The 25336-nt window shown below is 38.1% G+C and overlaps 2 protein-coding genes across 4 annotated transcripts in view; both read right to left on the bottom strand.

Moving 5' to 3' along the window:
- Positions 1 to 1587: 1587 nt before the first annotated feature.
- On the bottom strand, positions 1588 to 14149 carry ak1 (adenylate kinase 1). The gene is made up of 7 exons (XM_026921582.3): positions 14041 to 14149; positions 6697 to 6733; positions 4722 to 4757; positions 4231 to 4394; positions 3006 to 3122; positions 1929 to 2120; positions 1588 to 1676 (listed from the first exon to the last, which is right to left on the bottom strand). The coding sequence occupies exons 2-7, from the start codon at positions 6701 to 6703 to the stop codon at positions 1608 to 1610; spliced, it is 585 nt and encodes a 194-aa protein (XP_026777383.1). The 5' UTR covers positions 6704 to 6733; positions 14041 to 14149; the 3' UTR covers positions 1588 to 1607.
- Positions 6697 to 25336, bottom strand: part of gpsm1b (G protein signaling modulator 1b) — a 40361-nt gene continuing 21721 nt past the window's right edge. For 2 of the 3 annotated variants that reach the window (XR_008301099.1, XR_008301100.1), the window contains exons 12-15: positions 21004 to 21166; positions 20319 to 20524; positions 14041 to 19473; positions 6697 to 6733 (exon numbers count right to left, since the gene is read on the bottom strand). Coding sequence is in view for 1 of the 3 variants with exons in the window: in XM_026921579.3 (XP_026777380.1) it covers positions 19288 to 19473; positions 20319 to 20524; positions 21004 to 21166 (555 nt within the window). In the remaining 2 variants the exon portion in view is untranslated. Of the gene's footprint in view, positions 6734 to 14039; positions 19474 to 20318; positions 20525 to 21003; positions 21167 to 25336 lie in introns of those variants that run through there. The other variant, XM_026921579.3, reaches the window with a different exon arrangement.

The following is a 25336-nucleotide window of genomic DNA, read 5'->3' as shown; positions in this document are numbered from 1 at the left end:
CCACTCCAAATGAAACTGATCTTTAACCCTTCACCTGTAACTGGAAACTTGGAGCTTGGAAACTGACAAACATATTGGAATATGAATTTCTTTTTTTTTTTAATTATATGCACATCACATTAATTTTTTTTTTCTTGTGGCGAATTTAATACGTTTACATTTTTGCCAATGTTTTGAACTTGCTAGGTATGTGGTTTGTCTTTTAAACATATAAAAAAAAATTTTTTTTAATTTTTGACAAGTTTAGACAACTGAGGAAAATGTTGATATTCCAGATAGTTTGGTCTCATTTTCACCAATATCAACATTTTCCCCAGATGTGCTAGTAAATTAGTGAAAAAAAAAATCCCTGTGACTAAAATTAACATTTTTTCACTTAGCATTACCTGCTAAACCGAACTAGCATGAGTTGTGCTTTATGGAGAAAAATCTAATGATTTGAGCCAAACTAAAGGCACAGTGACGGTAAACATGAGACCAAATTGTCAGGAATATTAACATTTGGATGGATAATATATCTTTTCTTTATTTTTGGCAACAGCATTATGCTGAAATTTTGACGTAATTTCTCACATTTCTTTCATGTATTAATGCAAGCAGTGAAAATAATTTGAACATTCTGCAGTGGATTGCTGAAAAGTCAGAATTTTTTGGATAAGTTTTTATCTATGAGACAGATTTTTGTTATAATTTCAAAGCTAATGTGTCAAAGATTTCAGATAATGAGATCATAAGTCAAAATTTTGAGAAAATGCATCAAAGATTTTAGATGATAAGTCAGAATATTACATTCATAAGTCATAATTTAAGATAATGCGTAAACATTTTACAATAATAAATCTGAATTTTGAGATACTGATTATGTTTTTTTTTTCCCTTTTCTACCTGGTGAAAATGGACATCCATAATATTTTACATGTACAGTTAGCACAAAGCTAAATTAGAGGCTATAAGGTTCTATTACTTGTTAGCTAACATTAGCATTGTAGCTAGAGAGCAAAGCTAAAAAAAAATTTTTTAAAAATCACAATATGAAACAATAAAATAATAATGTAATATTCTGTTATATATAATATTATTATATACAATATATTATATATTATAATGAATAATACATTATATATAACATATTATATATTATATTATTTTTTCAGCAAGTAGGAAGATGAATATTTTTTTCTTTCTAATGTAAGGTCTAATGTAAATAACCGTGGATGTTAGCATTAGCCTGTGGTGTTTATAAGGCGGGAAGTTTAGCGCTGGAGATCGCTGTGTGTGGACATGTGGTACAGCCTGTCAGAGCAAAACTACACAACACAAGACGTAACACAGCAGAAGCCCTTGACAACTGTACACGAGGTGTAAACAGGCGCAAAGCGTTCTGAATACAAATCGTGTTCGGAGCGAGAGAAAGTGTTGATGCGGTCTCCAGTGACAACGGCATGAACTATTCATTAAGGCGAAACCGGGCAGGCGGCGTCTCCCGCTGGCTTTACTGGGGATTTATGTATGTTTTCGGGGCATCGCCTTCAGGTGTTTGAGAAAAAAAAACAACTACAGAATAAAGACTCAGACAAAAGTGCAAAGTTCATCTGATCAGGTTTTCTTTACTTGAGGTTATCGATCGCCTGGGAAACATATTTGAACACTTCGTCCACAGAATGCTCCGAGTCGATCTAAAAAGAAGCAGAGATAAAGTTCAAGTCAAGCCTGTTTTACGCTGTGTGATTTCAGCCGTGTTTGAAGATCAGATCTCTTAAAAGACATAAGACTATAAGACTGTATAAGATCCTCTAACGATAGACCTGCGATTAAAGAGCACTACTACGCTCGATCAGCGTGGTGCAGAAAACAGGCTCGCGTAAACACAAACACTGCTCAAATCAAAGCGACATCATTCTGTAACTTCCTGTTGGAGAATCGCTCACCTTCCTGACGATGCCGCGGCCCTCGTAGAAGGCGATGACGGGCTCGGTGGCTTTGTAATAAAGGTCCAGGCGCTTCTTAATGGTCTCCTCGTTGTCGTCGGCGCGGCCGCTGGTCTCTCCACGCTTCAACAGCCTCTTCACCATCGTCTCGGGCTTTGCGTCGATGTAGAGCAGCAGGGAAGGAGCACCGATCTAAAGAATAAATAAATTATTAAATATTACAGCGGAGACATTACTGATGCGTTTATAATGATAGAATAATAGTATGATACAGTGTGTGTCACATTACTGCTAGTCGTGTCACATTTTCTGAAATACAGCAAGCCATTTCTGGCCGAACAGAACACAGAAAGACTGGTGCATTAAAAGCTTAATATGTATCAGATGTATCTTTATAAAAAATTATAAATTAATTATCACAAACGAGGTGCATCAGGAAATAGACGTTTGTTTAAACATTTATAGGCTTCAAATATTTGTTGGTTTCCAAATGGGCTACTGAATATCTTTGCTCAAAACCACCCTTAAATAATAATAATAATAATAATAATAATATTTCCATTTCAGAATTTAGCATGATTTTAAGTGTGCTCGTTACTGCAGTTCAGAATATATCCAGTAGGGGGCGGTCGTGTATTAATAGTTTATTACCAGTGTATCACAATGTTTTTTCTACTATGGCACAAAAGAAAGTCAGTAACATACGAGTCTAAACAAATTAAACAACGTAATAAAAAAAAAAACAAGACAGTGTGCAATATATAAGCTGTTATTAGAATAAAAAAGATCAACAATCACTTAAAAAGCTGTTCGCCTGACTTTGTACCTTTCTGTTTTATGTTCCTCTGTCATCATTTTTTGCCATAATACATTTTATTTGGTGTAAAAAAAAAAAAAATGTATATGACATTTATTTGTATCAGATTGACAACAATTCAGGGATAAATGCATGTCGAAATGTCTGATTTTGTCTTGTGATTAATAATTATGAGTTTATTAGTAATTAGATAACAAGCTGAAATCAATCAAACAGCAGGTTTATGATAAACAGGATAAATATGTAATGTGCATCGTCACCTTCTTCTCGAACTCCTCCCCCTGCTTGACCTCACGAGGGTATCCGTCAATCAGGAAGCCCTTGGACACGTCGGCCTTGGCGATCATGGCGTCCTTGATCATGTCCAGAACGGTGTCCTGTGGAAAGACAAGACTGAATCTGTGAGACAGGATTCTTAAAAAAAAATCCATTTTAACCATTTTACCATAAAACTCCATGTTTTCAAGACTTATGTTTCACTGTCGTGGAGAATTCTTCCTGTCTCTCATGTAGGTTCGAGGATAAGCAAGGAAAGCAAACTTCTCGGAATCAGCAAGAAACTTTATTACAGAGGAAGACCCAAGCAATAAAGGAGGTCGGTCTCGAGAGCAAACACTGAAGAACTGACCATAGTCTTATGATCTTAAAAATCCCAGGTGAGATACTGCACTGTGAGTGTGTTTGATGAAATGAAGCTAATAAATCAATGTTCAGTGTAACATATAGCTAGAAGTCATACAGTGCAGCATGTCTGGCATAAATACGGTAAAAACGTTGACATTAGAGTCAAGCAGATATAATAATGACACACACGGTTCTGTGCAAACGTCTTAGGCACGTGCAAAGAAATGCTGTAGAGCAAAGATGCCTTCAAAAATAATGAAATTAAATGTTTCTACACAAAATCCTATAAAGAGCAGTAAACAGTAATAAATGAAACAAAGTCAATATTTGGTGTGACGATCCTTCGCTTTTAAAAAAAGAGTAGTCTCAGGTACATTGTGTGCAGTTTTATAAGGAAATGAGCTGGAAGTGTTACTGAGCATCTTGCAGAAGCAGCCACAGTTCTTCTGGAGACTTTGACTGTCAACTCGCTTCTTATTTCTGCAGCGAAACCCAGCAGCCTTCATTATGTTTTTAAATGAAAAGTGTCTCTTATGGAATCTGCTGCTTTCTTTACTGACATACAAACATTTTTCTGTAACATTTGATTCTGTGCTGGAAAACTAATGTTTGGAATCTAAAATGTTTTTGTACTGAATCAATAATGTAGAAGTCAGAAAATAAACATCTATAATAAAGTTTGTACTTAAAAAAAACTAGGGTGCTTAAGACTTTAGCACAGTACTGTACGTCACTTTGCTTTATAAGTCACAGCAGCTACTGTGGAAAAAAGAACCTCTCTGGAAAGTAGAGTTATTAAATGTTATTTCAGGATGTTTTTTCTCTCTCTCTCTCTCAGATTACAGAGTGGACTCGTCTCACCAGAGGCACCAGCTCTCCCTTCTGCATGATGGCCTGGAGCTGTTTGCCCCTCTCAGAGCCGGACGCCACCTCGGCACGCAGCAGGTCTCCTGACGACAGGTGTGTGAAGCCGTACTTCTCCACCACCTTCTCACACTGAGTGCCTTTACCAGAGCCGGGGCCACCTGAGGAGCACAGGAACCGCAGAAGGAACTGAACTGAGCATAGTCTATTTATTAAGTGAGGAATAAAGCAGTGACGAGGCATACAGTTACAGTGAAATAATCACTGCACAGTGTGTTTCAATCGTCATCTAGGCTTCATCAGAGACAGCTTCAGGTCACCGAGATGTTTAAAAGCACAACAACACCGCTGTGTCTGATACGTTCATATCATCAGATCAGCTACATGCAGAACTTTAAACCTACAAACTGACATAGCTGATCAATGACAGGTCATGTGACTACATTTTTATATCAGTCAGATGTTTTCATATATTAATACATACTCACCCACAACAAAGATGATCTTGGCGTCCTTAATTTTATCTGGAAATAAAGAACAACAAATCAGCTGAACCATGTACAGCTGAGTGCAAAAATATTCACCCCCCACAGTTTCTGGATTTATTTAACTGTTTGTTTGTTTACTATCTGTCTATCTATCTAACAGTATATACAAATGAAGATAGATAGATAGATAGATAGATAGATAGATAGATAGATCGCATTCATAAATCAGGATGTAAAGTTTAATATAGCATTTGAGCATTTTGGTTGAATATGATAAAAAAAAAACTTAATGTCTAAAACACTAAATATCTTGTCACATTAAATTATTATTATTATTATTATTATTATTATTACTACTACTACTACTACTATTTTTATTACTGTTGTTTTGTTGTTGTTGTTATTATTATTATTATTATTATTATTATTGACGTATTCACGCTTAGCAGTTTGACCCCGTTTACATTTATTACAATTATTTATTAACACTGTTGCGATTTAAATCTTTTCTGTCTATAAAAAAGGTGAATTAATGTATTAATTTACCCTCAGGATGTACTGAGTGGATCCCCGCGCAGCAAAGTGCCATGTTTCTGTCAGTTTTTATTTACAGCAGCGACACGACAAATGAAGCCTTTTTCAGTTTTTATAAAGTTCTGAGCTGCCATGGCAACAGTACCTAGGTAAATCAGAATGCCTTTAGTAGCTTCCGTGTTTATCTGCAGTTGCTAGCAAATGAGATACGTCAACCTGTCCGCCATATTGGAAAGGTCCAGATTCAGTTGTAAGCTAGTGTGGGTCTGCGATGAGACGCGGATTTACACTGATGATGTTGTCTGTAACTCGCTTTATGTTCAAATATTTTGCCCAACATTTTCTTGCGATGCGTATATTTCAACTCTATATATTATCAGAATAAAAAAAAATTTAAGCGTTGCAGTTATTCTGTCAGCTAGAGCGCGCGGAGTCTTCTGGACAAATCAGAAGCCGCCCTTTCATCCGGGCATTCTGGATATATCGCATGTTAGCTGGCTAGCTAATTAAATAGTTAGATAAACAAATGCGACACACGCCCTGGTTAATGACAAAGTTATGAACTCTGAAAATGTGTCTTTTTGTTAAAAAGTCTAAAATATGGCGAAAGGATTTCATGAGTGTTGTTAGCTTTCTGTGTTAGCTAGCTAGCCCAGCTAGCTCGTTTGTAGAGCACGTGCTCATGGAACGTGTAGTTTTCAGACCCTAAACGCAAAGAAATCAGTAAAGATTAATGCAATAATACAACTTAAAATGTTCAAATACTTCTTAAAACATAAAACACGTATGTAAGCTTCTGGCAGACAATAAATATGTAAAAATAAATAAATAAAAACACAAAAGTGAATGAGAAACAAACGGTCGGATTTACTTCCGGGTGTGACGTAAGTACATCTAATTTTATTATTTTTTAAATTTTTTATTTTTACAAAGATTCTAAGGAATTACTTTTTTAAATAATCATCCATAGTTTTCTCAGATTTTTAATGAAGTATTTCACTGTTTTTAGAACTGATCTGAAAATATATTAGGACACTTTTGTTACTTCAGTATCTACTTTCAACCTAAAATTGTAATATTTTATTACTCAAAACATTTCGTTACGTTTCATGTGTTAAACGTTTTTAAAATTTGTAACACAGATTATAATTCGAATTATAATCTAATCTAAAATAAAGAACAATTTAACGTCAGCTGCATGGTGAGGTGTAATACTCGGCTCTGACCGCTAGATGTCGCCAGAGACAACAGGATTAAAGTCAGTGCTTCATGTTGGCCTGGATAGATTTTTTTTTTTAATTCTGCAATTTATCCAGCTAGTTTTCTAGCTTTTAAAGACAAGTTACACGAATACTTTCACTCTGTAAACTGTAATCCAGTGACTTTCTTTAGCATATGTACAGGTTTATTAAGATCTTCTAAAAGGAAAAGTGTGTGTTACCTGCCATGGTTATGGATGTGTTATCTTAGGGATTTTCCTGTAGATGAGAGAGAAACAGATAGTGAGTAAAGGCATTACAGGATCATTAAAATACAATAAACTTTGAATCTGTTGGACTCTGTCCTTCTGGTACAGGTTTTATTTTTCCATGGAACTCTTTATGCTTAATCAGGATTTTTATTATATTTCCCAGGATTGAACTGTTAAGAGAACAGTGAAGGAGTGTGGTGTGTCCTGTCACACCTCCATCACACCTCCTGCATGCCTCCTGCACACCTCCTGCACACCTCCTGTACACCTCCATCACGGCTTCTACACGCCTCCATCAAACCTCCTGTCACGCCTCCTACATGCCTCCTGTCCCGCCTCCTACATGCCTCCTATCCCGCCTCCTACATGCCTCCTATCCCGCCTCCTACATGCCTCCTGTCCCGCCTCCTACATGCCTCCTGTCACGCCTCCTACATGCCTCCTGTCACGCCTCCTGTCACGCCTCCTGTCACGCCTCCTACATGCCTCCTGTCACGCCTCCTACATGCCTCCTGTCACGCCTCCTACATGCCTCCTGTCACGCCTCCTGTCACGCCTCCTACATGCCTCCTGTCACGCCTCCTACATGCCTCCTGTCACGCCTCCTGTCACGCCTCCTACATGCCTCCTGTCACGCCTCCTGCATGCCTCCTGTCACGCCTCCTACATGCCTCCTGTTACGCCTCCTCCCACGCCTCCTACATGCTATTTCACGCTGAAACCCACAGCAGCCGCAGCAGAGGAAGTGCACACAGACATGATGTTCACAGTGTTGTGGACTTGCAGAAGTGAGACACAGTCATCATCAGTGTGTGTTATTCTCACAGGAAACAAGTGTGTGATTATATGTGTGTGTGTGTGTGTTTTTTTTTTACATGTATATTCTGTGTTCAGTGTCGAGCCACTGTGAGCAGTTTGTGTGTTGAAAAGTAAATTGAATGTGATTTACACTGACATGCAGCTGAAAGTGATCGAGGGATAAAATAACTCTTAATGATTTAATAAAAGATACGGTTCACTTTAATAACAGATTATTAAAGGCTCAACATGAGGGTTAAAAAGAATGACAGTAAAGAAGGAAGTAAAAAAAAACTGAGCAAGAAAGAAAGGGGAAAAGAAATAAGATTGAAAACAACAGAAAAAGAAGATATGGAAGGAAAAAAGGAAAGGAAGAAAGAAAGAAAGAAAACTTAAAGACAGGAAAAAGAAAAATGAGAAACAGAGAAAAAAAGAACAAAAAAGAAGGAAGAAAAATTAGAGAAATGTGAAGAAGAACAAGAAATAGGAAGTGAAAGAAAGAATGAAAGAAAAAAGCAAGAATGAAAAAATAGAGAAACAAGGAAGAGAGCAAAAGGAAAAGAAACAGAACGACAGAAATATGAGAAATGGAACTAAAAAAAGAGAGAAAGATAAAATGAAAAAGAAACCCAAAAGAAAAAAGGAAGAAGAGAAAGAAAGAGAATGTGAGAGTAACAGAGTCAGAGTAAGAGGGAAGGAGAGATGGAAATTGAAAGGAAAAGAGAGAGAAAGAGAGTGAGGGAAAAAAAGGAAAAAGAAAGAAAAAAGTAAATACCTTAAATAAAGCAAAAAAAAGGAGCTGATCTGAGAACACACACACACACACACACACACACACCACACACACACCCCTCAGAACTGTGCAAAATACCATGTTATGTATTATTAGTGTGTGTTGTGGGTCTTACCTGCAATATGTGTGTTTGTGTGTGTGTGTTGTTGGTTCCTAGGTGTGTCAGGATGACAGGAGCAAACAGATCTCTCGGCTCTTGTGTCTACATGCCTGGGTCATGTGACCCATGCTGGCATTTATAGCATACAGTGTGTGTGAGTGTGTGTGTGTGTGTGTGTGTGTGTGTGTGAACCCTAAAGGCGAGAAGTGTGACAGGCGCAGGAGAGATAAACCCGTCTCGAGCAATGAGCACTAATACCGTAATCCTGTTTTAGAACACTGTTGCAGCTAATATGCAAACTGTAAGGAATAAACCTACAACAACAGGGTGGTGTCATGAAGCATGAAGTTGATTAGTTCTCTGTTACAGCACATCCTGAAGTGTTTTATTCCTCTTACACCGCAGCAATTCGCCAACAGTTACACTGTTTTATTTATTAAAGAGCGACACGTCATACTTTTTATCCATTTCTAGTTACACTTGGTTGTGGAATGCCCATGAAAAAAGTTACTTCCTGTTCTCACTTAGCAGCTATAACCGTCATGCCTTCACTTTTCACCATGGCAACGGGTATACATTATAAGCTGTTACTATAGAAACAATCATTATAAATATTAACCTGTGATTGGCAGCTGCACCACTGTCAGAGCTGCTGATAGAGAAAATGAATCAACACCTTCTGACCAATCAGAATCCAGAATTCAGCAGCGCTGTGGTAAATGATTTATCTAATCTAAACGCAGTTTAGGAAAATTCCATCCGACTCAGTATTGCGAGAATGTGAAATAACCAGTGCAGGATTCGTTTTTAGGTGAGTGTGTATATGCATTGATTCTATAGTTGGGTGTGTGTGTGTGTGTGTAATAGTGTTTGCACAGTGATACCCATTGTTCTAGAGAAAAGCTGTACGTCTTATGTTTGACCTTCAGCTTATCACTCACAGGCGATTGCTTTATGATTACGTGTGAAGCACAAACTTTCCTAAACTTTCATTAAAATGCAGAAAGGAAATGTTTTTTTGTTAAATGTAGAAATGCGTCTATATTATTCATCAAATTATGTGCCGTTCGTTCAACACACACTGTTTGCGGTGGGCAGCACAGCCTGCGGGAAAATCTCCAGAGACTCACAGCGTGTGTTTATGGCAGATTCAAGTGCACTGTGTTTTAATACGAGCAAAGATTAAGGCTCACTGGACAACAGGCTTTGAACACGTCATTTTGAGCCACGCCCAGATGCCGTGCGTCTCTCCTTCGGTTAATGGGAGTGTGACTTAGATATAGACACATAAAAGCCACAGGTGCTTTCTACCTTTCCTACTGCAACGTTCTGGACATGCTCTTCCCACACTCACTAAAAATGAAATCGGCAAGCAACCCCTGCATTGTAAGTTAGGCTATACGTATGATTATATATAACGTCTGTTAGCAAAACAGTACAAAGACTTTTTACGCCTGAAGATTGGGATATTACTGTTTAGTGTGAGAGTGTGCTGGCCGTTGTCCATCATCATTTGAAAGGAGATATTTTCCACTATAGCCAAGCTGGACTACAGTAAAGAACATTAGCTGTAGTGCTATATTCAGTTACTGTGTATCATCCATTAGTAGTGTAAGTGCAACATCCTAAACCACAGAGGCAGGATGGCAAAGACTGCAGTTCCATTTGCTATACACTGGCCTTAATAACAAGGATATAAAAAAATGAAATCAAATAAACAGCCATGTCAGGTGGCTATTCATTAATCTACAAGGAAAGATATTTGCCTCAATGCAAATATCATGTGACACCGTTGAGACAAATGTCTGGCCTTGACGTTTAAATGTCCATGTGCTGCATTTGATAGCTGTTTTGCAAGGTAAAAAAAACTCAACTTTTATTGGACAGTGTGCTCCTCGCTTCTCCTCATGATTGTGAGATCTCTCAAAGGGGCGGAACCTCAAAACCAACTGCCAATCGCTGAAACCATAATGAACATGACTGACATCTCAAACTTACAGTATGCTGCAATCGACTTAACTCAGAAGCGGGAAGTCGGCGCTTGGAACGAGCTCCATGCGTTCGAGCTACAGAGTGGGAAAAAAAAACCTGTCCATGTTTGTCTTTTATTAGCATCAAGCTAGCCTGCTAACTGTGCTGAGTGATGTGTATTTTCTCCTCAAATCAGTGAAGAGTCAGTGATACAGATTTAACAAGCGAACATCTCTGTATGTTGATTGATTGAAAGCTAATTCGTGTATATACAGTATAACTCATTTAAAGGTAAAAGATGCTAGTTCGTTTACTGTTGATGCTGTGAGCGGCCATTTTAATTTGACGTCACTTGCTGAACTCGGGGTTGAGGAGACCGTCATGAGATTCTGAGTAGGAAATCCAAGTTTTCTTTGTTTTTTCTCGGTCATAAATGCAGCGTACAACATCCAGCGTAATCCATTACAGTTTTGCACAACTTTATTTTATCCTTGTAATGGGTAAATGTTGTAAATAAAATGGAAGTATAAAGTGATGCTTGATGCTTGATTATTTGCATTTGTTTCTGATTTCTTTTGCTGGCTTGCTGTCACTACTTCTTCAGTGAAAGCTAGCTAGTTAGGAGTTTAGCTGCTTTTTAGCGTGACATGGCAGGCACTAGTAATGTTGAATGATCTTACTTATGAGCAGAGACTGAGAATTAAACAGGAGGCCAGAGCTACAGGATTTATGTGTCTCTCAGTGACCCTGCGCTCTTTATAAATGTCACCTCGGCTCCTGAATCAGCAGCGCTCCCTTTGGGAACCCAGGTTTTTGCCAAGTATGGAGTCTGAGGCCGGCCTTCTTGGCACGAGGGGGCAGTTAAAGTGCGAGTGAGGTTACCAGAGTGAGACATGAAGCCTTCATGATGGATGAAGAGTTACATTAGTATGTAATGGACGTGTGGAGCAGATGGTGAGAGTTGGCGTGTAGCTGGGGTAAGATTAGTGTACAGGAAATTTACACTACTGCTGCTGAAGGAAGGAAGAAAGTTAGAGAAACAGAAAGAAACAAAGAAGAAAAGGGAAAAGAACATGACAGAAAGTGAAAGAAACAGAAAAAGAAAGAGAAAGAAAGAAAGAAACAAGTAAGTAATAAGAGATTCAGAGAGAGAAAAGTGAGAGAAAGAAGGATAAATAAAAAGAAAGAAAGAAAGAGATAACTGAGAGGAATGTTAGAGAAAGAAAGACAAATTAAAGAAAACATAAGAACAAAAGAATGAAAGAGAGAAAGAAAGAAAGCAAAAAAGGGGAAGTGAGAAAGTAAGAAGAGAGGGAGAGAAAGAGAGATGTGAAAAAAGGAAATAAATGAGGCTGTTGCATAAGCAGCAGTAACCAGCGTTAAATATTCTACACCATTCATCATCGTCCTCAGTAACCTGGTCAGGGTGGCGGTGGATCCGGAGTGTCTCCCGGGAACGCTGGGCATGAGGCGGGAATACACCCTGGACAGGACACACTTTCACACCTGGGGCAGCTTAGCGACGCCAATCCGGAGGAAAGCGGAAGAAAGCGGATTCTTTTTATTAACTTCTTTTATAAATAGACAACATTTGGCCACTGAGTTCACACACACACAGTGTCATGGGAAAGTATGTGTGTGTGTGTAAGAGCAGGAGATGGACCAAACCCCCGCACACAACCCTTCACAACCCCAAAATGCTGACACAACTGTTCTCTAATTTAGAAAGGCTTTTAATAGAACAGGTTACAGACGCTGTGCTCGCCTTACACTCACTACCTCATCATCATCAGAGCAGGACCATGTGGAGAATTCATCAGTTACTGACTGACTAATGCAACAGCAAGTGTACACACTCTGTATCTTCTGTACCCGTGTGTCCCGCAGATCAATGCAGAGCTCTGGTTTCCTTCGAGTTCTCCGCTTTCCTCACACCTCCCAGAAACATGGTGGACTCACAACGTTAAAATGTCTCCGGGGTGTGAATGTGTGTGTGTGTGTGAGTGTGTGTGTGTGTGTGGTGTATTCCAGCCTCACACTCCGGATCCCCTGCGACCCTCTGCAAGCTAAAGTGCTTAATGGATATGAATAAATGAAGTAATGTTACTGTCTTTTCCTGAAAAACAATGAAAGAAAAAAGGAGAGGACAAATGAGAAAGAAAGAAAGAATTGAATTAATTAATTAACGAAGGAAGGCAGGAAGTGAGAGAAGAAAGAAAGAAAGAAAGAATTAATGAAGGAAGGAAGGAACTGAAAGAAAGAAAGAATGAAGGAAAGAAGGAAGGAAGGAAATGAAAGAAAGCAAGCAAGAAAGAAAATAATTAAATAATTAAGGAAGGAAGGAAATGAGAGAAGAAAGAAAGAATTAATTAATGAAGGAAGGAAGAAACTGAAAGAAAGAAAGAAAAGAACTAATTAATTAATGAAGGAAGGAAATGAGAGAAGAAAGAAAGAAAGAGACTCTATAGGTGTTGTTTATGCGTGTGTTAATTGTGCTCAGTAGCTGTAGTGAGTTGAGATGATGTGAGAGATCTCCCTGAAACATAAACTCAAATGTCAGACAGCTGGATTTGGACGTTTATCAAATCTGCACTTTTACGTAGAAATAAACTACATATTCATTTACCCACAAATTACGTAATCATTTAAACACATCTGTAACACAGCGAGGTGTGATATAATGCTCATTTGAAAAATGCAATTGTTAGTCAGAAAACCAGCTCGAAGTTTTTGCAAGTTTTCCAAATGAACATGTAATAAAGCGTTAATAAATCACGAGTGTTTTTGGGGTTTATTTAAAAACTCCATTAGGATCAGCACAGAGTGGTTGTTTATGCACACTCACACACTCACACACTGTGCAGTACGTACACACTCTGTAGCGCACTTAGTACAGAGTGTGAATCTGGTCACTCGATGCCACCTTCACCTCACTTCATCTAAAAAAAGCTTCCCTTCTCCTGCAGCTGTCCACAACATCACGACACCACGACACCATCGCTACTCTGGACTCTTTTGGAATCCCTCTTCTTCACAGCTCGGTGGTTTGATCTGTTGCCACGGCAACAGCGGAGCACCTTTAACAGCGCCGTGTGTGTCTATGTGTGTGTGTGTGATATCCAAGTGGAGGGAAAGCTGGTCTTGTTTACAGTGATGAGCTACAAACATGCAGCGTGTTCTCTCTGATCGTGAGCCTCGAGAGCGATGCTGTTGGCTCATGTCGTGTGTGTGTGTATTCACAGTGAGTAAGAGCATTGTGTCACATTGACAGGTGAGTGTGTGATACGAATGGCAACATCAGTTTCATCGTTCAGGCAGGGTGCCTTCCTCTGAGTGACTCATTCTGATCCTGAGCTTGTTCTCATAGCCTTAATCACTCCAAGGGTACGCTTTCCAGTGACACCACAGCCCCAGCTGTCAAAACACACCACTCTCTTTGCATCCCTCTCTTTTTTTTCTACAAGTTCGTACTGTATTTCTACTTCCTGGATAGACGACACACTACTTCTGTGTCTTGGTTTACACAGTGTATATAGTGTCCAGTCTCAGTATTTCACTCTGAACCACACCGTAATCCTGTCCTAATGCCACCTAATGCCATCCTATAATCCCTCTCCTGTGTGTGTGTGTGTGTGTTTGTGTGTATACTAACCTCTATCTTGGTTGTGTGTGTGTATGTCTGGTGTCTCAGCCTTCCGTCTCTCTCTCTCTCCTCTCTCTCTCCGTCTGTCCCGGCAAGTCTCAGTGCGAGTTTCCCTGCTGCACCGCGCCCCTCCTTTTCCCTCTTGTGTCTTTATATAGAGCTGTTCAGCCTCTCGCACAGACTGCTGGGAAATAAGAGGAGGGTTTATGTGTGTGTGTGTGTGTGTATATGTGTGTGTGTGTGGTGGCAAGAAGGAAATCCGTTAGTCGCCACCATGGAAAAGGAGGAGTGATGGTGAATAGAATAGAGAAGAAGGAAGATGGTGTATGTAAATGAGAGAGAGAGAGAGAGAGAGAGAGGCTGGAATGACTAACAGGAAGTGGAGGGAGTGGAAAAAAAGATAAACAATGTGTGTATGAGAGATATTAAACTATAACAGTTCTCTTGTCTTGGACAAATGTAGTGGCTTGCTTAAGTATTCACCCCCCTCTTGAACCTTTCCACATTTTGTAGTGTTACAATTTAGAATTGAAATGGACTCTTTTTTACTATTATGTCTAAAATTTGAGAAAGAATATTGTGTATTATCACGCAAACATTAATTAAGGAACACACAAACACACACACACACACACCCCCACCCCGGGCTATGTCTCTATCAGCTTTGCACATCTGGATCCGGGTATTTTTTTTGCCCATTCTTCCAGGCAAACCTGCTCAAGTTCGGTGAGATTAGATGGAGGCTGTTGTTAGTGAACAGCAATTTTTGCCACAGATTCTCAGTCAGACTTTGACTGCATTGTTCTAACACATTCCCCACTGTAGCTTTGGCAGCATTCCTAGCATTGTCGTCCATTTGGAAGCTCCACCCACTGTTTCAAGTCTCTTGCAGACAGGAACAGGTTTTCTTTTAGGATAGCCCTGAATCTTTTTCATCCATCTCGCCCTCAACCCTGACCAGTTTCTCAGTCTCCACGGCACAATGCTACCACCACCATGCTTCACAGTGAGCAGTGTTGGGTTTCTGCCAAATGTTACCCTTTGTCCTGAGACCAAATAAGTTCAATTTTGGTCTCATCAGACCAGAGAAACTTCTCCACTGACTCTTCATCATTCCATCTTGACAAACTCATATGTTTTTTTTCTCTTGTCTTTACTCATCAATAAATCCCAGCTTTGTGGAGTTTCCAGGAAATTATTTTCCTGTAAACAGCTTCTCAAAGTCCTTCAGAGTTACCCTTGACCTCTTGGTCACTTCTCAGACTAATCCCCTCTTTACCCGGTCACTTTTGATGGACAGCTTCCTCCTCGAGTCGTGGTTATTCCATCATCTCTTTAAGTTTTAGTAATGAATTTAGTGGTGATACAGAAAGATTGGGGTATTTTCTTTAACCAAATCCTTACTGATCTGTTTGTAGTTACATTTAATGTTGTGGAACTTCCACAAAACAAGTGAGTTCCTGTTATAACTAGACAGTTGTTCGCTCACTTCTTCTTCACGGTAATAAAAATGAAAAAAAAAAAAAAAAGTAGCTTGACATGTAAAGCTGTGATTTGCAGCTGCACTACTGTCAGAGCTGCTGTTACAGAAAATGAATCAATACCTTCTGACCAGAACTCAACAGCACTGTGGTATTAAAGGGAACCTTAATGTAAAACATTACAATCGTAATGGTTAGCATCATCCTTGTGAGAAATGCGAGAAATGCAGTACTGGAAGTTGGATTTGTCTCAACTTGATTCCGCAATAACAGGCAAATGTAAGAATGTAGCTCAGCACGTTTCATTAATCCCCAAAGCTGACATCTAATTCACACACTTGGGTAAGATCCAACGCCACACTGCTAACCCGGATACCTCCCGGAGTTTAGCTTGCTAAATCAGTACACCAATTAAACAGGCAACTCCTGAATTATTGGAGTGGAAATGAGCACAAATTAATGTTTAAAATAAACAACACGTACAATGAGTGATATTTAGAACTTAAACATAAGTGGACACTGTATAGTTTTGTTTAAACACCAATATTTTTTTAAATAGTGCAATTTTTCATGCTGGTTTCAAAATTAGTGGCTCCCTTACAATAATTTCATCTCTTCCTGTAATGTGTAGCGAGGTTTTGGAGACTCTTGGGCCACTCCTCCATGAGCAAACACTTTTCAAGCACTATTTTGGAGTTTGCTCTATAGTTTAACTAGTTACTGTGACAAATATTTACACATGTATTACTGTTTTTTTACTCAGGATTAACCAGCACTTGATTAAATCATCATTACAACAAATTTTCCACTTCATCTGCGTAGCATAGAATTAAATAAAATATATAATAAGTTCATCATTTATATTAAGCATAATAAAGAATAAAAGAGTGATTAAGTTTTCATCAACATTTTATTAAAATGTTGAAAAGTGGACGTGCTCGTCCAGCAACACAAAATAAATACAAAAATGGACGTTATGGCAGTGATTGACCTGTAAAAACATACCTAATAATTTCAGATAAACTCCCATCGAACTCCTGATATCAGATATTAAACAGATATTAATATGAATTATTTAAATCTTTAAAGGTTTTGGCTAGAAATATTTACAGTTAGCTCTCGAGCTAGAATATAAAGCATAGCTTTCATTTTTTTATACATTGTACTCAACTTAACACAATTCTAAAGAATTAAATACATTTATATTTCTACCATTTTATCATTTTATCGTTTCTATGTATTTAAATGATATAATATTGATGTCCTTATTGGACACGAGTCATTTGTAAACGTCAGAATTGTTTACTTCAATAAGGGGAAGAGGATCATGAATAAAGTGTGTAATGATATGCTGTTTATCACAATTTTTTTCAACTTGTTAGGGTCAAAAAGAAAGAAAGAAAGAAAGAAAGAAAGAAATGAGAGAAGAAATAAAATGAAAGAAATTAGACAAAGGACAAAGAAGGAAAGAAACAAATGAGAAAAGGAACAAAAGAAAGGCAAGAAAAAAAGAACAAAAAGAAAAATGGGAAGATGAGGAGAAATAAAGAAAAACAATAAACAATGAATGAGAGGAGAAATAAAAGGACAAATAAATAAATGAGAAAGAAAGAAAGAAAGAAAGAGGATGCTCACACACTAGGCACTAACATCAGTTTAAGAATTACAGTAGGGCATATAAATAACTCAAACTGTGTAAATCTTTGAATTGCGAAAACAAAATGTAAAATTTCAGATCTTCTACATCCTGCAGTTTCTCAGTTTTATTTAGACTTGAGGCCTTTAGAAATGGCAGCTGAATTGAAACCTCAGAACCACCAGGTGGCGATAAAGCAGAAAGATTTCCACACAGATCTGAAATCAGTTCACCGTGTCCCTCACTGAGCTGGAGTTGGTACGAGGCGAGGCGCAACACTGATCCTGGATCAGATCAGACACTCAGAAGAAACCATTCCGATTTTATCACGCTTTCTATTTCACACTGATTAAATCCCCGTCACTATCTTCAGCTCTGTTCCGTTACTTTATCAGATCAGGTGAGGAATGAGTCTCTCAGGATGACTCGAGATTTTAGGAGCAGAATTTAAACCCAGAAGGCTTTGCGATCTGATGCTGTTTCTTCTGATCAGTTAGTTGACTAGTTAGTATCACTAGCATCAGCTAATTACTTTTATTATTTGTTTTAAGTTTTAAGCTGAGGGGGCCAATACTTTTGGTGGCAATACAGAGAATATGACAAGACATACCACACAAGTAGTCGTGCAGTTTCTCTGGATCTCGAATGGCGTTCTGTAGAGCACTACACACATCCTACAGCACCATTACCTCATACCCTATGTAGTGAGCATATATAGTGAACATGAAGCCATTTGGGATTTGGTCTAAATTTAAGATGGCATTTAAGATAGCATTTTTTTTTTATTTATTTATTTTCCATCATGGGTAAGAAATGTCAAATCAGCAAAACGCAATGAGACAATATTACGGTGGATATATAAATAAAAATGTAAAATACTTAATTGGATGATAAAATGGTGATTTAAAAGTTGCCTCCATTTTATCATCCAATTAAATAGTAAAATTCTTTTTTTTTTTTTTTACTTAATTAAACAACCGTATATCTTTCTCAGTGTTTCCTTTAGATTTGATTCAAAAATCTTCAACTTTGACCAAATCTCAAACAGCTTCTTTCGGAGTGTGTAATGCACTACATTCAGTCCTACAGCACTCTTATGTTGTACCCTGTGTAGTGAGCATGTATAGCACATATGAAGTCATTTAGGATTTGGACTAAATGGAAGATTTACGGGTAAGAATGGTAAAGCCAAGAATGAAATAAATGGTGGGTAAATAAATAAAAAAAAAATAAAAATGAATTTACAAAAAAACTAATTTAAAATATTTAACTCGATAAAATTGTGACGTTGCCTCCCAAAGCTGTGATAACAAAGAAGATTAGAAAAGAGAAAGAAGCTTTGGATCAATCAGTGATCTGCAGTATTTTTAGCTCCGCCCATACATCCATGTTTTTTCGATAGTTAGGACACTTGTGCAAGAAAAGCAACCACTTAGTCACGGTACGGCTCATTTAGCTATAGCGCATGTCGAAAGCATCGATCATCATCATCATAAACCCTAAACACCATCAGACTTTTTTTTTTTTTTTACAAACAGAACACTCGTCCATTTGTTTTCTCTTTTGAAAGCTTATATACTTTTTTTTGCTTGTTATATCATTTACACGATCTTATCTATCTTAATTTTTAAAAATGTACATTTTTTCACAGTCGTTGATATGTCAGTCTTTTTCTCCACCAGCGCCATAATAAATATACAACAACATGCTATTAAAAAAGAAAACATAAGACAGAAAGCACCTATTTTGAATTATTTTGAAAGATTTTGTATCATTTGAATGATACAATACTATAAAGAGAAAACAAACACTGACGCTGAACATGTCACGGCTGCTGGAGGAACAACACCTCGGCTGAAAAAGCTGAAAAATCGAGCGCGCTGAAAGGCTCGGGGCGTTAACGCGTCACACCACTTTAAATGAAGACATACAGGATGTTGATTAGCGGCTAGCGAGTGCACACTACAACAACACTAGTGGCTGGTGTCTAATGAACCACATAAGGTGCGTTTAAAACGTCACCCTGGATAAAATACAGTGCACGAAGTCACTCGTACACAAATACACAGATGATACAGTCATAGTCCAGAAACCTTCCCATCATCAGTCTCTCTCTCCCTCTCTGACTGTGTGCAGGGTCTAGCTGGAGTCTCCAGCGGCGTTCTCGTTATCCGAGTGGTTCTCAGAGGGAAGCTGGACGCGCTGCTCGTCCATGCGTTTGGCCTGAACCCTCTGGATGAGGCTGAAGAAGTCCTCGTCCGGCACAGTGGGGGCACGGGGACCGCCTTCAGGAGGAGAACACCGCTGATCATCTATCCTGGACGACTGCCAGAACATCCAAACATAAAGACATTAAGAAGAAGAAGAAGAAGAATACATTTTATTATATTGTACTTTAAACTTCAGGAAAATCTCAAAGTACTACACAGTAAAAATGGTCAAAAATTACCCTAAGATACTAAAACAGAGGTAGGAAATTCAACAAACTTCCAACAAAATTTATTTTACGGGATATTTTTTTCCCATCGGTAGTACAATATTAATATTATTAGAGATGAAAATTGGTAAAAACACTACTGATGGGAAGAAAATATCCCATAAAATAAACTTTGTGGGAAGTTTTTTATTTGGAATTTTATATTTCTTTTTGTAAAGATGTTTTGCTATGCAACAAGGGGTGAGGGGATTACAACTGAACTCTAAAAAGTGTAAAAAAAAAAATAAATAAAAAAAAAAGAAGAATTGTAGGATCCAACAGAAAATCAACATAAAAATAATGAATTATCTAGCATGTAGAGGAACGTTGACTCTAAGCATTCAGGTGCCTGATCAAGTTCTTTGGGATCAGACGGTGATCCAATCATATATATGCAAGGTGCATATATTATGATTAAGAGCAATTTTAAATGAGATGAGATAATGATCTGAGAAAGCTGAGATAGTTTAAAATACAGCTTATTTACAGCTCATTTAGAAAGGGGTGTACAAACTTTTGATCTTTTTTTATTTTAATATACACTATTTCTGCAACATCAGTGAACAAGCAAACAAGCTAAATGTTATGTATAGCTATTGTACAAACTTTTGCACCCGACTATAAAGCTACGGTATAAACCATAACTCCTGTAACGCGTGCTCACGTGGCGCTCACGTGGCACTCACGGCCTCACCTGGCACTTGATGAGCATGTTGAAGAAGTCGTCGCTGGGCTCCTGAGGCTCAGCTTCGGCGCGCAGGTGCCCCAGGTTATTGTGGGTAATCCTGAGACCCGGCAGGTTCCCCACACTGACCCGCTGGTCGTCCAGCCTGCGGCTCTGCGAGCTGGCGATCAGATCGAAGAGCTCCTCCGTCTGAGGCGAGGCCAGGAGGCTGGCGTCTGCGTGAAGAACCCAGAGAGGGGCGTGGCTTCAGTTACGTCATATTTATACCGCATGTACAGGTGTGTGTGTGTGTGTGTGTGTCTAAGTGTGAACTAGTTAACCATTTAAAGCCCCTGATGTTTTAAGTTCATTAATAATTTCTTAATAATACGTGGTGAACGAGCTTCTGACTGTGAAAGAAAGAAGATATTACAGTATTACAGTATGGAGATGTAACCATAGCAACAAGCTATAGTGTAGTGGTGCCATACGCCTTTTAAATGTATAAGTAATAAATCTGAAAATAACAGATGAGCAGATAACAGATGAAGCACCAGTCCACTTCTTCTCCTTGCTGATTTATTTACATGTTAGCGGAACAGTACTGAATATATTCACCATACTGCATATTGCGTTGCACCATACTGCCGATATGTCAGAATAGTGTATTGTGACTCAATTGATCATTATTGGTTGATGAGAAATTCAGTCTCACCGATCATGTCGCTGATGGCCGAGTCTGCGGCGTCATCACTGTGCGTGTCCTGACCGTTAGCGTCCTCACTGAGACGGCAGCGCTGATCGTCCATGCGGCTGCTCTGGAACTTACTGAGCAGGTCGAAGAAGCAGTCCTCATCGGAGGGGTCGCGACCCAGCTTCTGCACGTCACACACACAGCAAAGAGAAATCAAATAAATCAGATCAAATCAAATCAAATAAAAACAACACCTGGAAAGGTCACATGGGTCAAAGAGTGCTATTAATAATGATCACACACACGCACACACACACACACATACACACACGGCCTCCTCGGCATAATGAAGGCTGAAACGTGTTTATCTGTAATTTTATAGATCATCATCTAAACACAAAATATGTTTCCTGTTCTGACACAAAAGAACAGAAGTGTGTGTAACGGGAGTTGAAATGGAAACAGTCCATAAAAGTATCGGCACCCTGGAAAACTCTCATTCCTCTAATAACTTATATATATATATATATATATATATATATAAAATTTAGAAATCTATATGGCAAAATTATTGACACCTTTAAAGAATATTGTTCATATATTTTTAAGTACTCAGTCGTTGCCGCGGGCCGTTTGCTCATCCCAGATCTGGACATTTGCTGCAAAATATTAATGGTATAAGTGTAAAAATAAATAAATTTAATAAAAATAATAATAACTAAATAACTAACTATATCGAATGTGTGTGTTTGTTTTTAAATAAAAATAAACAAAATAAACAAATAAACAAATGTATTTTAGTTGGTTATTTCCATATTTGTTTCATTTTTATTTACAAAAACAATCATAATCATTTAATTTTTTTTGACTTAACATTAATATTTTGTAGCAAACAGCAAACAAAATGTATTTGTTGGTTTGTTTGTGTTTTGTTTGCTTTTAAATACAGTACAATAAAATAACATGAAATAATTCAGGAAATATTATCTATCCATCCATCCATCTATCTTCCATCCACCCATCTATCTATCCATCTATCCATCCATCCATCCATACATCCATGTTCCATCTATCCATCTATCCATCCATCCATCTATCCATCCATCCATCTATCCATCCATCCATCTTCCAACCATCCATACATCTGTCCATCCATCGATCCACCCATCTATGCATCTTCCATCCATCCACCTTCCAACCATCCATCCATCCATCCATCCATCTTCCATCCACCCATCTATCTATCTATCTATCTATCTATCTGAAACAGTACAGGTAAACATTGAACATCTACATGAAATGCAAACAAGTATAATGTACATACGGCTTCAAGGTATACCTAATTTCCATTATTATTATTATTATTATTATTATTATTATAATTATTATTATTATCAAATTACTAATAATAATCAGATTGCAGGATCGAAACTAAGTGTGGATTCCAGCGCAACATCCAATCCAGAAAATATACAATCCAGCACCTTTCTCTCTGCCTTCTCTCTCTCTTCCTATCTTGTCTTTTGTCTGTTTCTCTCTTGCTATCTGTCTCTCAATCACTCTCTCTCTCTTTCTACCTTTTTTCTTTGTTTTCATAGTGCAGCATCTAATCCAGAAAATACGGCACTTCTCCTACAAACGCATGTGATCTGGAGCAGAGATTCCTCAAAAGCACAGAGGCGGTGTGAAGGTTAATAACGGAGCGCAGGAACTCAATATCTCATCACCACACAAACGAAAAATCAACCGTGCAGCTCCAGAATGAAATCGCCCGAGGACATGAGGACAGCGACGGAGCACGACTGGATCTATACACAACACACACACACACACACACGCCATCGATATTCATCAATACACACACTAAACAATATTCAACACCCAGTTTGGGTTTTTAGACTCAGACTATCATTACCGAGCCGTGAACCAGCTGAGATCAGACCTGCCCCATCTGGAAGACATCACGCTTCATTACTTTTCAAATGTAAAGAGGATTTTTCCGGTGCATGCTTATGGGGGAAAAAAAGAAGCTTCTCATAATTCTCTTCACCAGACGCAAATTCAGAATAATAATAATACTAAGCATAAATATTTGTTTAGAAATCTCTCCAATATAATGTTGTGATAATATCATAAACCGTGACACAAAAATTATGCTAGTTTATCTAAATCCGATGAAAATTGATGCAGTAAAGTGACAAATCCAAACTATCGTCTCAAACAATTCCTCAGACCAATCCTATGGCACGTGTGGTCCGACGTTTCTTCAGTTCCCCATTTTACACAACTTTACTTCCTATCTGCAATTGATTCCCATTATGTAGAAAAATAAAGCTTGGAAGGAAGTAGCAGAGATCTTTGGCGCCTCAGTGAGTGTAGCTAGCTAGTACAGTTAGCTTGGTTTGCTAATCTAATCTGAGAACGAAGCTAGTATGAAGCCAAGCGCATAACACAAATAAATCAAACCAAATTTTCCCACTGGTTAGTGCATTATTTACATTTTCTTTAACTAGTTAGCTTTAGAAGCTATACATACACTCTGACAAGCAACATGAGTGAGTTTTCATCAGCTAGCAGCAGATATTTTACTGGTGCTGAGTACAATTTAAACATATTGTGCACTAAATAACATAGCTAGCTAGCTAGTTCATTACGGCTAACTAGCAAGATAGCGAGATGACTTTAAAATCCAGATTGAACAAATGTAATCTGGTTTATATGTAGTTTATTTCCTTTTTTTAGCTTGCAAAATATAATTTTCATGATTTGTAAAAAATCTCGTAGATTTATACTTAATACATTAATAACTGTAAACACTTTTGATGCTTTTTAATCAATTATTTGTGAAACACTGAGATTTTGAGCTCAAAATTTTCATAAAGATGATGATGATGATGATGATTATTGCTTACTCTGTAACCAGCTAATTAAAACACAAAATGTGAATTAGTAGCAATGAGACAAATTTATAAATTTCCACACAAAGAAAATTTCACTCAGTGCTGCCTTCAAATTTTGACAAACAAATGAGGAACTCTGATGAGCTGCTCACTTTGCAAGTGCGGAAAAGCAGCAATGTTAAGAATAAAAAAAATCTACTAGCTATTAAGCTATTAAAAACTAAATAGGCTATCATTATTAAATTAGCATAATAATGAGTCAATGATTAAAATCCTCACAGCATCAGAAAACTATACAAAGAGAAATCAGAGCAAATAAAATCAAAACTAATAACAATAATAATTATAATAATAATAAAGAGGCATACTTAGTCTGCTCGTGTTCAGGTGATGGAAGCTAAAAGCGACTGACCAAAAAAACCACTCATCTGTTCTTTCTCTCTCTCTCTCTCTCTCCCTCTCTCTCTTTCTCTCTCTCTCTCTCTGCCACTGTGGGAAAACAACTCATTATGGGAAAAGGGCGAGAGGAAAGGGGGGGGCTGATCAAGGTCACATTGTGCACAGACAGACTGAGAGACAGACAGACTGAGAGAAAGACAGACTGAGAGAAAGACAGACAGGAGGAGGAGGAAGAGGAAGTGAGCTACCGAGCGATTCGAGGATTCCAGCACTAATCAGCGTCCTCATAAAAAAGAAGAGGAAAAGAAAGCATGTGAGTGAGAATAAACGAGTAAAATCTCACCGCATGCAGTCACGTATAATCCACTAATGATGGTGTGAATGGAAAACGCCTCCATCATCTGTCTTTCTTTCTCTCTGTCTCTGGCTTTCTCCATCTTTTCTCTTTTAATCTCTCACTCTTTTTCTCTAAATATATATATATATATATCTCCTGTCTTCATCTTCTCTCTTTCTCTTTTGGTATCTTTTATTCTCTCTCTCCATTTCTCCGGATTTGTCTCTCTTTCTCTCTGTTTCTATCTATCTATCTATCTTCTTTCTTTCTGCTCATGTCTTTTGATCTCTCTCTCTCTCTTTCTCCCAATCTCTCTCTCTCTCTTTTTTCCCACGTTCTCTCCTTCTCTTTCTGGGTCTTGTAATGTCTCTCTTTTTTCTCCAAATTTGTCTCTCTTTCTCTCAGTCTCTTCCTCTGCCTTCTCTAGTTTCTTTCTCTCTCTCTTTTTCTTTCTGTCTTTCTCACTCACCCTTTCAATCTCTCTTTCTGCCTTCTCTCTTTCTCTTTTTGTTTTTTCATCTTTCTATATCTGTCTCTCTGTATTCTTTCTTTTTTTCTCATTCACTCACTCACTCACTCATCTGTCTCTCTCTCAGTCTCTCCCCCTTTCTATTTTCCTTCCCTGTCTATCTCTCTTTCCGTCTCACACACACTCACTACGCCTTTCTCTCTATCTTATCTCTTTCTGTTTCTCTCACCCTTTCTCCTGCTATCTTTT

Source organism: Pangasianodon hypophthalmus, chromosome 27 (genome assembly GCF_027358585.1).
Source record: "Pangasianodon hypophthalmus isolate fPanHyp1 chromosome 27, fPanHyp1.pri, whole genome shotgun sequence".
Classification (NCBI taxonomy): domain Eukaryota; kingdom Metazoa; phylum Chordata; class Actinopteri; order Siluriformes; family Pangasiidae; genus Pangasianodon; species Pangasianodon hypophthalmus.
Note: the sequence above shows the minus strand (reverse complement) of the source record. Positions and strands in the feature narration are given on the sequence as shown.